General features: G+C 38.1%; 1 protein-coding gene across 3 annotated transcripts in view; it reads right to left on the reverse strand.

Moving 5' to 3' along the window:
• NSMCE2 (NSE2 (MMS21) homolog, SMC5-SMC6 complex SUMO ligase) overlaps positions 1–15,588 on the reverse strand; it is a 134,394-nt gene that overhangs the window by 64,817 nt on the left and 53,989 nt on the right. For all 3 annotated transcript variants that reach the window (XM_030010871.1, XM_030010872.2, XM_041122891.1), the window contains exon 4: positions 5,167–5,320. In XM_030010871.1, the coding sequence (XP_029866731.1) occupies positions 5,167–5,320 (154 nt within the window). The remainder of the gene's footprint in view (positions 1–5,166; positions 5,321–15,588) is intronic.

Here is a 15,588-nt window from a genome sequence, read left to right on the forward strand (position 1 = left end):
TGAAGCATGCATCTGTTAGGTGTTCGTACAGGCTGTAGTTATCAAGGATTCCAAAGTGCATGTTATTAGCTGCTATAAAAGGGCTATGAAACCTGTCATACTTTGTGCACCGAATGTGAAACTAAATAACCTTCAGCAAATACAGCTGTGGCAGCTAGGGTCACAGCAGTAGAGATTATACCTTCTGATTAGCTCTTTTCACAGAGTATCAGAAATTTAAACCGATACATAGAGATTAAAGACAGATCTTACTTTCATTTTGTGAAGGCAAAATTCTCATACTCTGTGCCAGAAGATGCCTTTGATATATATATACTGGCATGAAATAAAAAGACTTGGTAATACAACTTTAAACAGAAGGTGGGATTTTAAATTTACAGAAGATACAAAACGCAAAGTTACAATTCCTGCAGTAATCATGACTTAGTTCCTATGGGCTCAGTCCTGCAAGGTTCTGTGCTGTGGTTATACTCCAATAAGGAAGTGAAACATGCCAGCAATCTCACTCATTTCAAAGGACCTACTCATGCAATTTAATTTAAGCAACTTGCTTAAGCATTTCATTTAATCAAAAGGAGATCACTAAGCACTTTGCACATCCAGGACCCTTATGTGTAAGGAGAGCATCAGTTATGTAGGGTTAAGGTCACAAAAAGTTTTCCTTACAAACCACACACACAATAATTTAGAACTTTCTGATATTAGCAGATTTAGTCAATATCCCTCCAAGTGCTCAATTATTTGGAAAATATAATGCAGCCCTTTTGGGGTACACAAAATAGTTAAAATAATACTAAAAAAAAAAATTAATCAACAATTCTTTTCTACTGTTTACATTCTAAGCAGGTTTGAGCAGAAAAATGAAATGTTTTCCATTAAAAATAAGAAGTGGGAATTTAGGAATGTAAGATAATTCTGAAAACAGACTTCAGAAAAATCACTTGCTATTCACATAAAATCTGTCTGACAGTGTTTTGACACATATCATCAGAGGTGGAGATTTTGCATCATTTTGCACAAATTCCAGCTAAAGTAGCTGCATAATAAACGCTCACAGATTGATGGAAAATGCCTGCAAACTGTCTGAAAGATGAGCAGAACAGAAACTTCTCTGAGGCATGATATCATTCTTACTGCCACAGACATGCACCTTCCCAATTTCATTTCTGCACCTTAGCTGCCGCTAAAGTTCAAAGCTAAGAAGGTCTCCTTCCCGCAGAACTGCCCAGAGAAGAGGACAATCTGAAGGTGATACAGCGCCATTCTCCTCCCTGAGTATTAGAGCTACCTACTGCACTGCATGTCACCTGTCAGGTGGCAGGAAACAACCATGCAGCTCCCTTTCATCACTGTGGCAGCAAGTATCAAGAGAGATAATGTATTAGCTTGCTTAATTTTCTGTTAAAATAAGGTTATATTTAACTGCTTCACACTCTGCACCGTACCTAAAAACTGTGCCAAGAAAGTTTTTCTCCTTCAAATCCTAGTTAATTTCTAAGTAGCAAGACCATGTGAGAATATAACGTTTCCTTGTTCAGCTATTCTAGAATACAAATGTCAAATTCTGCATAGAAGGTGTGTAATAATTAAAGGTAACTCATCATGAAAGGCAAATCATTTTAGCATCTACCCCATGTGCTCCTTTGAGATAGAAAAGGCTGGGACAAAAGAAAACTCCAGGAAAGCCCCTCTGAGAAAACCTGGCTGGAGTTTTTGTATTTTATCTGATTTAGCAATAAAACCAAATCCCAGGAAAGAGCTAAAAATTGGACCATACTGTATACATGTGCTTGAAACAGGCCAGGAGCTATGCACTAAGTTGTGCTCAAACCTGGCAAGACTAATAGTTGAAAACAAAATACTAACCAGGTAGCTGTTGATGAAGTTGTTGATATGCGTAACTCACACCAAGTAGTTTTAAAGTGTGTCCCAAAATTTGCAGACACGTAATATGCTGTATTATGGGACCAGTATTGTAGGACTCATGCTTTTGAAATCACAACTCAAACAGGAGAAGCTAAGAATATAGAGATGGCTTGACTTAAGCGTGGCTGCTGAATATTTAACAGGGTGACCTTAATGTTCTCCTTGCAAAAGAAAAAAAAATAACACATACACACAATGTGCTGTAGGGTAAATCACCAATTTATCAAAACTAGTAGATGTCTTTTACAGATTTTATGAATCTTCAGCTCAGCTGGTATCGCAACCCAGAAATTACTGCCTCTGAGCCCACTCTTTCTTTGCAGTACTTTCTACATGGCATATGTGATATGTTAGATAGTATTGACAGTGCTCAATTACACATCTCAGCATAGTAATTTACTACATAGAGCTCAACAATTAGAAGAGGCTTTTTGTACCAGATGGAGTCCACGTGTCAGTTTAGCCTCTCACAACAATGTTAAGACCAGAGGCCCCGATCCTATAAGAATGTAGGTATCCATCATCTTAAAGCTTGTGAATAAATTTGTGATATTCAATTCCATGGGTCTTTTTAAAGGCTAGGTACGAGTGAGAAAAACACACAAAAGGAGAGAGGGACGATAAGGGTAATGGCAAGAAGACTACAATAACTAGAGAACTGGACAGTCTGACTGGTTCCAGGTCACTGTATCATATAGAAGCAAATTTACATATGTGAATTTAAACAGACTCCACTGATCTTCAGTCACCCGTGATTAGTCAAGAATTTCTGGGAGCCTTCCTGGTAAAAGAGCCTTTTGAAGAGGAAAGTAAAGTAGGAAAGTGAATTTATGGTGGATCCACAGATTATTTAGGCAGAAGACACAACACTGATGCAAGTTTAAGGCAGCAGAATTGTGCTTGCTTTGAAAAATTTAACTTTGAATTTTCCACCTGTTTTCTATCTGCAGACCTGAGGTGGCATTTAGTTTTCCATTTCAAATTTGGAGGAGCAGCTGAGGGAACGGGGGTTGTTTAGCCTGGAGAAAAGGAGGCTGAGGGGAGACCTTATCGCTCTCTACAACTACCTGAAAGGAGGTTGTAGAGAGGTGGGTGTCGGTCTCCTTTCCCAATTAACAAGTGATAGGACGAGAGGAAATGGCCTCAAGTTGCACCACAGAAGGTTTAGATTGGATATTAGGAAAAATTTCTTTACTGAGAGGGTTGTCAGGCATTGGAACAGGCTGCCCAGGGAGGTGGTGGAGTTACCATCCCTGGAGGTATTCAAAAAACGTGTAGACAAGGCACTTCAGGACATAGTTTAGTCGGCATGATGGTGTTGGGTTGACAGTTGGACTCGATGATCTTAAAGGTCTTTTCCAACCTAAACGATTCTATGATCCTATGATTCTAAAAGAAGGTGGGCTGCACCAGACTGTTTATTTGAATACATGTTCATCATATTGCATCCAAGACTGTTTGTGAAAGCTAACAACTTTCCATTCAACCTTTTAAATTGCAATAAATGCTGCAATAGGAGCAAATGTGATGGATTTACCTCATCAAAAACATCATGAATTCTACAAAACCCAAGCTGTCCCAGCTGATCAATAGTCTGCATACTGAACACAGCAGTCCATTCAACATCATCATGCATTTCATTTGGGGCACAGTCTGACCTCTGTGTACAACCAAAACAAAAGTCCAAGTGGCTAATAAGACAAATCTGGATTTCAGGCAGTAGTAGCAGAATGATATCCTCATTTTTTTTTTTAAAGAATAATTCTTATTGTGCTTATTTAATTTGGGTTTTTTTCAATAGGTCTGCCAGTTAGAATTCAGTCCCATAACCTAAGCTGAATGCATTACTAGGGCATACTCCCCTTCCTCAGGCAATTACAGGGTGGAAAGTAAATCCAAAGTCAGTTATCAAGATTTTATCTTCTCAGTTACAAACACCTGGAAATTAGGAATTACAACATAATGGTGGGGCAGTAGTAATTTTATGGTTATGTAGGGAGTGAAAATTACACTGTTTTGTGGTCTGCAACTTGGTATGTTCATTCTTAGAGTAGTGCCAAGAGCTCTATTAAACTCAGAGATCAGCGCTAACACTCAAATCCAAAATCTTAAAAACCATAAAGATGGGAAACAAATATATTAAGCCCTCAAGCTCTAATCCTAGGGAGTCTTGAGATATCAGATCTAAAATTCACCTTGTCAAGCATGTCCTCACACTTCGTAAATCTCTATAGGGAAGTAATCCAAAGTCCAGTGAAGTCAGCAGGGAAATTCTTTCCACTTGTTTCAGTGGGTTTTGGATAAGGCTCCAAAAAAACAAAACTCAAGGAGAGCTACAGGAGAGCATCCAGTATATAATTTTCCAATGGTATAAATCATTAATCTATGACTCCTGAAGTTCCTGAGATACCAGTTTATGTTGAAATCAAAATGTAGGGTGGGAGGGAATACGTACAGGGGTCAAGGGACAGCAAGCAGAATAATATAATTTCAAAACATAATAATGATTGGGGAAGAACAGCACAAATAGTGTTAGAGCCCATGAACTTTCCTGCCAACAGTAATCAGAGTGATATGTTAATAGCTGTTATATGTGCAGGGCAATAAAAGCATATAATTTTTTTGTGTTGCATAAATACTAGAACTGTTCACTCTCCAACTTTTCTGGTAATTCAAGCACAAATAACTTAAAATTTTAACACTTGATAAATCACGTGAATTAAGAAAAACAGATTTTTGTAAGTTGCAGTGTTACCGGGTGCGTGCATAGAAGCTGTAAACCTGAGAACACACACAGTAAGCATTTTCCAACAATATAGTTCTACGATTAAAGCAAAGGTCTTCTTAGAGTTGCAACACAACCTAAAGTTGTGAAACAGGAGCAATTTGTTTAAGTGACAAATGAAAACAGCTTACCTAATCTTTTTAGAAGATCCTATCAATTAAGAAAAAAAATGAAAAACTCTTCAAATGAAAAAGTCCACCTTACAAAAAAAAGATGTGAAGCAATATTTTCATGATATTTGTATTCAAACACAGCAGGAACTGTGGGAGTCTAAATAAAACTACTAAGGTAATTACACTGGCTTTTTTCTATACAGATATCAATTTAAGTAAGTTTTTAAATAAGAACACTCACCTCAGTTTAAGCCATAACTGGCAGTTCTATATTTTAGGGCAGTTAGTCACATCTTACCATTTAGCATTCAAGGAATCTATTTTTTTTAAAATAAGACTTACATTGTTTTCTCATCTCTTTAAGTTGATCTTTAAAATACATATATTTTTCATTCCTTTGCAAATCTGAGTCACTGTTCTTGCTCTCCAGTGCAGTAAATTTTTCTTTTACTAAATATTTTAAATCTGGTATATTTTCTGGTTTTTCTCGTTTTATCTGTAAGGAATAAGAAAGAGAATGTTATTCAATATGACACATTTTAATACAAAGCAAAAGACATCAAGCAAAAACTCAAGAACATAATCTCAGTTTCTTTTGACTACAGTTAGGTTTCCTGCTGTGAAACCATAACCTCCAGGTAATTATTTATTTCAGCAAAAGTAACTATGGAATGTAGAGATTAACTTCTCAGTGTCATTTAACTCAGTTGCTGTATACAGGGTATTTCTCACACTAACAATAGGGAAAACTGAACCTCGCAGCCAAATTTACTTCTGTGAGTGGTAAAGGTCAACATGTTAACAGCAACCAGCATAACACTGAATATGAATGAAACCAAAGAATAAGAGTCTGTCCAAAAAGTGAGAAGATAACTGAAAAACAGAAATAACATTTTAAAGAGTTTTCTAAAAACCTCCACTCTCTCACCATTTTTCAATCAGCTTCACAGAAGTTAATAATCTACATGCATGATTAGTGGGATAACACCAGCAAAAGCAGTACAGATAGCTAATGTAAAAGGAAACCACCTCAATTTATTTGTGCTGTGCAAACAAGAAGCATTATGCCATATAGGCAGGCAAAAACACAGTTTCTTGAAAAGCACTTGCTTACAGTAATTGCATCTGGAATGACCTGAAGAATAAATAACTAGAAATAAAAGGGAAGTCATCACGTAGGCAATAGTAAGATATTCCAAGAATGCAAAAAGCACTTCAGGAATGCAAAAAGCCCCCCAAAAACCAATAATTAAGAGTTTTCCCTTCTGTTTCTCAAGCCAACATTAAATTCTAGGGAATGGTACCTTTGACAGGTCTTCATATGACCTAGCTTACAGGTGGTGGGGACTGTGCTATGCAATGGTGATCAGCAACAGCACAAACTCTGAAAGGTGGACGTTTGTCAAATCCTTAATGCTAAGCATTTTCTGAACCAGACAAAGGCTATTTCTATCCCAAACATATGGCAAAACATGCCAATCTGAAAAAAAGAGGTAAGCATCATTTCTGCTGAGCCACTCTTCCCCTACCGCACACATTAAATTCTGCCCCTCACCAGACCATGGTACTATTCATTGTGAAAGACAGGGAAAAAGCCTACTGAGAAAAAAATGGTCCACTTCATCAAATTGTTTCAGGTTCCAGAGTTTACAGAGACCTAGGGAATCCTACAGAATATATTTTACTTCAGGAGCCAAAGAAATAATAAATGTTCATGTAAAAATGGACTTTGTGGATATATAAAATGCCATGTAGCCAAGAAAACTTTACTTTCCTTTTAATCAAAGCAAAGCAATCCATAGAACTATTATTTCTTCCAAGAGTAAAGCCAGTTTGGCACGTTTACTTTAGGCAGATGCGAGTTGTGGCAAGAAGAAAAATAAGAAAAAACCATGCACTGCCAGGTGATACCATGCAGTTTTCAAAGGTACCTGGAGATAAAAGATCACCTACCACAACATCCAACTGTGAATGGGAAAGACTCAGGAACAGCTTTGTAACAAAGGAGCACAGTGACTATGAAAGACCAACAGCATGTCATCACAGATGCTCAAACTGATGCATAAATCTAAGAAGTAGCATACAGTCCTTATCCTATGAAACTTGAAAAAAGGAGCAAAGGAAAACAGAACATCCTGCGCCCAGGGCAATGGGGGCAATCATACACACTCCAATGATTTGCCTGTGTCAGCACCACAGCAAACTGCTGCAAAAGAAGGCCTACCACAACCAAAACTAACATTGTTCAGTACTCTGCTGAAGAAGAAACTTGGCCATCAGGTGTATGTAAGCACAAGAAAGCAGTTACTAAATCAAAATACTTTCATAATCCAACACATTATAAAGCAATGATTTGATTCGGACAACATGTGGTGCAAACATACTCCTTTCTGCAACAACTTCATCAGGCTGTTTTTACAGACATTCTCTCTTTAACATAAAAATAACATATAAACACAGGACCACACTCACAAGCACAGCCCAAATAACAACCCATCACTAAGACCTGCCCTCATCACAAATGACAGCACTATGGCCAGATACCATATAGAAGATCCAGCTGTGTATACTAAAAAAAAAACCTCACAAAGTGCTTCTAAGTTGCTGATACTCACACAAAGAGGAAAAGAAATTATGTGGACATTCATTACAGACATCCATCTGTAGCAAAGACAATGTCAATAATCTTTTTCTCTCCACAGGGACTATGTTACACATTGATAGAGTTACATCAGGCTCTTTTTATCTTTTTCTTGACTCATGGAAGATTTGAATACAGAAATTAACCCACATAGGATCTTCAATCATACCCTCAGAGTGAGAGGTGAAGAGAAGGGCACAGCCAATGTTAGCTGAAACAGTGGTTCTCTCAGCTCCAAGTTCCAGAATTAAAGGACTTTACATATATGAGCAGAAAAAGAGCAGGAACTGTAACTTACACTGTTCTGTTAGCAAAAAGGACAGATGTTTGAGAAGCTGCATTATATGCACACAAATAAGCCTTGCCCCTGCCACTGTGGAGCTACAAAAATTTGCATGTAGACATCTGTACTAACCTCAAGAGAACAATTATACAACACCCTCCCTTGGCTACGTAACTATAATCACACAGCTTGCTGCCATATATCTAACAAAGTAAGAGCTAGCATGCGATTTGCTAAAGGGAACATGAACAATTCCACCAATTCCAGTTACCAAGAAAAAAAAAGTCTTTCACACCAGCTATATTCCCAATAGCAATACATTACATTGTGAGGATAATCCAGCAATGCAGCTCATATGACATAGGCTCAGACAACCATCTAATATAGAAACCTAAAGAGTCAGATGAGAGAGATGCTCAAAGAATGCTATTTCCTGTAGTTTAACTTCTTTCATGTTTACAATTTAAATTCAGTTTCTGTTCACTTCCAAATGATTGCTTTCATTAAAATGATTAGTAGAGACACCATTCCTGACCACACTCAATACTGTACCATCACATATGCTATTACTGAAATGCCAGGTAGACCTTCTGGAAGGTCAACACGTCACAGGTGAATAATAAGGCATGTCCACCCACTGTAATAAGAAGCAAATACGTTTGCTGTGCACAAGCAATTTCTCTTTGGTGCTGCATATCCTATTCCATGAAGAGGGTTGAGAATGGTTCTAACCCAAGAACATAAATGAAAACAAATGAAAGAAAATGTGACATCAGTCCCAGTTCCTCATGGTGGGACAGAATTGCAACATCTTATACACTGCATCAGCACAACACCCTTACAGTTACATTACAGTTTTCTTTAGTTACCACCACCCACTCCTACTCTACAGATTCATGATGGATGTAGTGATGATGAGATCAGCATAACAAATGTGCGAGGACAATACAAACATAGGATATGGCTAAGGAACAGAGCAAAAACACCAATATTCAGGACAACTTGGGGTCATACTTCTTTTTGGTCTAAGCAGCATGTCAGATAAATGCTTACTAGCAAACCTGAAGCCATTGGCATGTTCAGTTTGTCAGTAAAAGTTACTTCACATGGGAACCATGAAAGACATGTTAAGCAAACAACTGTTCATTTAGTAGCACTGTCAGCCAAAACCAGCATGCTAAGTAACACCTTGCAGTCATTAGTCAATCCATTGAGAGTTACATTGATTTTGAAATGGGGTGGAGGCATACACACCCTACAAAGCATCCTCAAAATGACATATAACTATGAACTGGGAGTGTTCAGGACATATGGTGAAAAGAAGTATCAGTCACAACAGCTTGTTTACTGCAATAGAAAAAGCAAAAGCATCTGCTGTGACAGTCCCATAGCAGCAAAGAACCACATGGGTATTTACATGGGAGCTCAGCAATAAGAGGGAGAACAGACATGTTATACATGATAATTAATGATACTCCATACATGACTTACCAGCAGTGCTGTCAGGAAAACACATTTAGAAATACTAAAAAAATAATTGTTTAGAAAAACATAGCTGTGGTTTACCTATCAAAAGATACATTTGCTCATGGCAACACACCACACCACCTGGTCACAGCTGACATGTGCAAAGAGGTTACTGCATTTGATGGGAAATGCTTATGAAATGAGCCAGTTCATGGCAGGTCTTTGACTTCTGCCAATATCTATCTGTAAGGATGAGCCTTCCTTTTGTAGATTCTCTCACTGGCAGTGTGTCTGTTCCATGCATAAGCTGTTAGACTATGCCTCCAAAAATCAGGCTTTTTGAAAGGCCAGCTTGCACAGCCTAAGGTAACAGTAAACTCAGGATATTCTAAGGGGCAGTCTAGGGAATTTTTATTTAATCAATTACCACAACCACCAAATGGGAAAGAAATTATTCTGTTCCAGATCAATCCCAGAACCAGTGAGGTCAAAGGTATCATAGACTAAAATTGGATCAGCTTGCGGTATTAGTCTACATACAGTAAGGAATCAGTGCCTAAAAATGCACTAATTAGCATAACTCTGTGTGTAGCATTGCAACATTTAGTAATTTGTCCTTCCCAGTATTATGTCCCAAAACACTTTACAAACGTTAAAGAATTTAGCCTCAAACGCCCATTGTGACATATGTACCATCAACTGTATTTTACAAATGGGGAGACCGTGGCATGAAGAGATTAATAACTTGGCCTAAGGTTGCACAAGGAGACTGTGGCAGAACCAAGAATAAATAAATCCCAGTTCTGTGCTTTGAGCACAAAGCCATCCTTTTACCTTCTCCTTTAGCTGAGGGAAAGTTCAAATTAACATGTGCATTTGGTTCACTCTCTACAAAGAGGTCTGAAACAAGGTTTGCCTTGTGGCTGCTTGGCAAACTGTGATAAAAGAGTGGCATTCTGCATACCACAAAAATGCTTCACTGGTCTTTGCATTGCAGTAGTTCAGCATGTGACACTCCACGGTTATTTCTTAGCCTTTTCTTTCTTCTCTCACTAGCATAGAAGTCCTTTAGCTGCATATTTTTAATCCTGTCGCTGCTCCTAATTTCTCAGGGCAATCGTTTATGTCCCTTGGTTTTGGGGAGTTTGCCAGTGCCATCCATTTTATTTCTCACAAATTTCTTGCCATACCTAAACCATGCTGAGGTTTCCTCAAACCAGTGACACAATCTGCAAAAGAACTGTCTTTCCAAAGTATTCAGAATTCTCACCTTAATCTTTCAAATCATGCATTACTTTTTCCCTGTAACTTAATCCCTACAGAATATGGACTTTTAAAGTTTAATTTATGGATATTATTGACATTTGGTATCTGTGAGGTAAAGAAACATTCCTGCTTGCTAATGACCTTTTTAATGACCAAGTCAGCTGACATGGCAGAATTTCTTCATTTTTCAGATTCTTTGTTGTTTCATTTATGAAAGGGAGGGTGATTAGTCACTCAGTGCTATGAAGCTCAGAGGTATGTAGTTACCTAGATATTTACATCCTTTTGGGACAACCCAAAAAAGGATACGCTGATGTCTCCAGCTAACTGTAAACTCATAGTAATTTAGACTGTATTTACACTACAGCAATGTGCCTATGCATATGCTTATGGAACACTGATAGCAGCTGCATCTTTTGGAGAAAAACTTAGTATCTTATAGCTCCTGTTGGGACAGAATTTCTTATCTCTGTGAATTTAATATTGTAGAGGAACTCAGTCAAGATTTTTCAGACACACAACTTCAGGTACTTCAGGACTTGGGGTGACTAGCCTAAGACATCCTACAAAGACCCAGTTTTCAGAACCTAGGTACCTCACACTTTCTGAATTGACATGACTTTAAAATGTCTGACCCAGACATGGACATATCTAAAACTACTTATTTCAGAGAACAAATGACAAGAATTGGCTGGCTATAGCAGTAAGTATGGACACTGTCAAAACAGCCTCTCTGAGCACCTCCATCAGATAAAAATAACTATTCTTCCTTTATTTACATCTGCCATGCAACAAAATCAATCAAAAATGCATGTCACATTTCTTTCTTGTTTAACGATTCCTACGTCCTATTATTTCATCCTCACCTCACTAAATAACTTATTATTACAAATATGCAGTCTTTCAACACACACATTTATTTTACCTCAGGGTAAGTCAAAGTTTGCTGTGATTATTTATTATAACCAATTTTTTTCACTGAGAGGGAAAATAACATGGGAGCTAAGTAAATTTGTGGGTTGAGTCACCCATACACTTTGTGAATCATGTGAGAACCGACTCTAAGTGAGTCACCACTGTAACTGAATCAGGCTGCAAAATTTCAGCTCAACCTAAACAGTCATTTATTATTCTTCAATGGCTGGATTCAAACCCTTAGCAAATATCAGATCATTTGTTGATGCACAAATAAAACACAGCTCTTGGAAACATCTGTAAGGGATGTCAAAAAGGATATCATCATTCAGCAGCAGGAGCTGCGCTAGTTTGAACACAGCTTTGCCGCAGTCAGAATTGCCTAAGGGCCCACATCTGATTCAGGAGATTCAACACCTCTATACATCATGGCTGCAGGGCTGGGACTCCAGTTGAGCAACACCTTTGCAGACAATTGTGAAATGCCAAGAGAGGCATATTTATGAGGGCTGACCCATACTTATGACACATACTGCCTATTAAACCAGGCCAGCACAACAGAAAATGACTGTCAGCACGTTTCAAATATCCCAAAACACTGCCAGAGTAACAGTCTGAAGGTGAGGCAGGGTTGCCGTGGTTCAAAGGCAGCATGTCAATATGGTGGTTGTAGGTAAGGTGTCCCCTGTAATGAAATTGCTAGTACCTTCCACAGTTTCTTTTCCCTACTTTGAACACACCTCGAGATGTTTAACCTTTATAAAGAAAGGAAGCACAGAGGGGCACGCACTGCTTCCATGTATATTGGGGTATATCCAAACGAACTCCTCACAAGTCGTGGTACATGAGTCATTTTGGCAAGACTAGAAATGGACTTTGGCCCACCCTGTTTGCTTTCTTTCTCCTGTTTAGAAAGGAACCATATATACAGAGTGGGATTACAGTAAATGAGCACTAGGTGAGGAAACAAAATTGTCTGGCGCAAGTGCAAAGTTTACAGCCTGAACAGCACTTCTTGGGGTTCCCATCTGTTAGAAGTTTCACCTCAAGCAAAATGCTTTACTCTGCACATGTTTTAACAGAAAAAAAACCACTCTCTATTTTCCCCAGTTACCCACTATGGTAGAGACAAGACTGTGAACATCTCTTTGTTTCTCTCCAAGACCCCTTGTGTGCTGCTTTACAAAGTGCAAAGGGGTAAAGAGAAGCAATGAAAGGGGATCTTATTGAAATACCAGTATTGAAACTACTTTTTACCAATAGTGTAAAACTGGCTCATAAAGACAGCAATAAATGTTAGCATTAGAGGTGAGGTTTTCTCAAGGTACCAAAGGGAAGAAAGTTAATGGATATTTAGCACCTTAATCCCTTCAGCATTTCTGAAAGCCCAACTGCCTGTGGTTTTCTATGAGGGTTAGACTGAATTTTCTTAATGATTTCAACCAAACAGAAGTCTGTCTTCATCTTGTTTCTCTGTAGTTTTTCAATATATGAAGTATGAATACAACAAAGCAAAAAATTCTACAGTATTTGGGAGACATTTATGAAAACACCTAAAAAATATGGTTCAAGACACAGTGGAGGAGCAAGTACATAAATTTACTAATCCCTTCTTCTCTATGTACTTTAAAGTTCTGCCACAAACATAGTTCATATGCAAGCTAATTTGGGGGCACTAGAGATACACAGCATCTTGTTCTAAGTAGTTTTGCCTGAGCACAGATTAAGGCATACAACAGCAAAAATAACTATTCTTATAAAAATGTTGCTTTGTTTTAACAGCATGTTAGAAACTGTGAGGCAGATGGTGCATCTGTTTTAGCAAGGTTGATTCAGCAAATGCATCAGGCTGTTGAACCAGTTTACCAAGCTGCTGATTAATTCACATATTTAGAAAATACATTAACATGGATATTAGAGCTTTTTTTTTTCTTTAATATCCCACTCAAACTGATGGGAATTTAGACATTGATTTCAGTGGGAGCAGAAGAAGGCCCTAAGGTGATTTCAGATTAACAACCTGTTTACTCTTGTATGGCTCTGCTTGGTTGACTGAGATCACTAAACCCCATGTTTTCCACAGTGTGGAAATAAAGGGCTAAATCCTAAAACAAGTACAATTCAGTGTTATCTTCACCAGCTCCTACAAAACACCATTGATTTATGCCAGCTGTGAAGCTGATCCCTGTTTAATACAAAGTGTAACTTATCCTTTGGAGACCTGCATACAGCATGTATTGTTAAAATCAGCTGATTTTCCAGAGGGATGTTTTCCATATTCCTTGGGTATACCTCCAGGGAAAGTCAAGCAGTCTTTTTCAATTTTTATTCCACTCATTTTTTTTTTCATTCATCTGATTATATCCTTGTCCTCAAAAAGTTCTTCAGCACTGATAGCACTTCTTCATCGTCTCCAAAGCAGCAATGTGAGTCATATTGTCATTTTTCATTAAGACTAAATGTAACCTTTACACTTTTGGAAAACAGCAGTAAGATTTCTTAAGTACAGACTCATGCTTTATTGGAATTGACATTAGTTGAAAAACTTATATCCTGGCTGACACTTACAGCCTAGACTCATCAAATTAATATATCTGTATTAATATATGGATCAAGATGGCAATACTTCCATCAGGGTCAGCTCCACCTTTAACACAGAACAGTGAACTCAGAGATGGTCCAGAGCTGCACTAAGCAGAAAAAAACCACGACAAGTGTAACTGCAGTAACATCTCCGGAATTTCCTCATAAACTGGCAGTACCTACCTTACACTGCAGTGGGTACAAAATACCTCACCTGTACGACAGTCCCGGTCTGTGCCCTGTGGCAGAGCTGCCTTTTATTTTGCACTTTACTGCAGATGCCTTAGAGACTAGTGTCTACCCTGAGCCTTTCCACATATCACCTTCTTCAATCATTATTAGTGATGTTTTCTTATCTAGCTTCCTATTGGGACAGCCCTCAATAGTTAGTAGCCACTAAATCCTAGGTCTTACTTCCATTCTTATCCTTCTTGATTTACCAGTTCTGGCTGACAGCTTGCACTCTTCCCTTGTCTTGGTAAACACTATGTGCTTTCCTAGTACATGCATGAGTGATGCTTTTCTGTTGCACAGGACACTTTGGAATGCTAACATACACTTTTTGCTATACAGGTGTCCCACAATATCTCAGTTCCGTAGTTTTTATAGGCTCCCTGCAGGCAGTATATCATCTGACAGAGAAGGATATTTTCAACTGCAATTCGTTTCCTCCTCTTTGCTTATAGGTCCCATTTTTGTTATTAATGCAGTTTCAGCAAAGCCTCAGAAACAGAACTGTATCAGAAAATTAGCATTGAAAGGGCCCTTGCTCCTAGTATGCTAGATTAAGCTGCTTATACATTCCTCTATTGTCACCAATTTTTGCAAAGACATATGCTGCATAACAACCTGGATTAATCTTGTCTACATTACCACCCTACACATCCTTCCCACCAACTTTCCAAAATCCTTGGAGTCTATCCACACCTTTCCTGTTATCTATCAGAGCATCAAGAGACTGGTTCTTGCCAGTACATAACTGATGATGCCAGTCCCTGTCACCCTGTTTGAATTTCAAAACAAATGCATTCGCACTTTCTCTCTCCCAGTCCTCCTCCTGTGAGAAAGCTCTTCATAAACATTTGGCAATATATCTTTAAATCCTTCTTCAAAATCCTTGTTTAAAAGCATCTTCCTTTATTATGATGTCCACAAATCCCTTCGTAACTGTCTGACTGTTTCTATGCTATGACAGTTGTGTGTCCTGCACGACTGAGCCCAACTTCCTGATTCCAGAGCATCCCTTTTCATACAGAGCCTCACAAAACTGGGTCCTGAGAAATCTGATGAAACCTAAACAGCTTTTTTATTATAGGTCATTACATTAACTTCCACATCTTAGCTCAAAACCAGCTTGCTTCATACTCTCCACATTAATGGAAAAACTGTGAACAATATATTAAGCTGTAATTAAACACAGTACTAGCAATAGTAAGACCTAACTGTAAGGTGGATACCGGATGCAATCTGATAGCTGACTGTAGAATAGAAAGCACACAAGAAGAGTTTTTAAAAATTCAGAGACATCTGTTTTGCAACACCCTTGCAATTTATATGCAATGCCTTTTTAAAAATCTAAACATGAATTATCAATCCAGGTTTAAAATTA

This window comes from Aquila chrysaetos, chromosome 4 (assembly GCF_900496995.4).
Source record: "Aquila chrysaetos chrysaetos chromosome 4, bAquChr1.4, whole genome shotgun sequence".
In the NCBI taxonomy this organism is placed as follows: Eukaryota; Metazoa; Chordata; class Aves; order Accipitriformes; family Accipitridae; genus Aquila; species Aquila chrysaetos.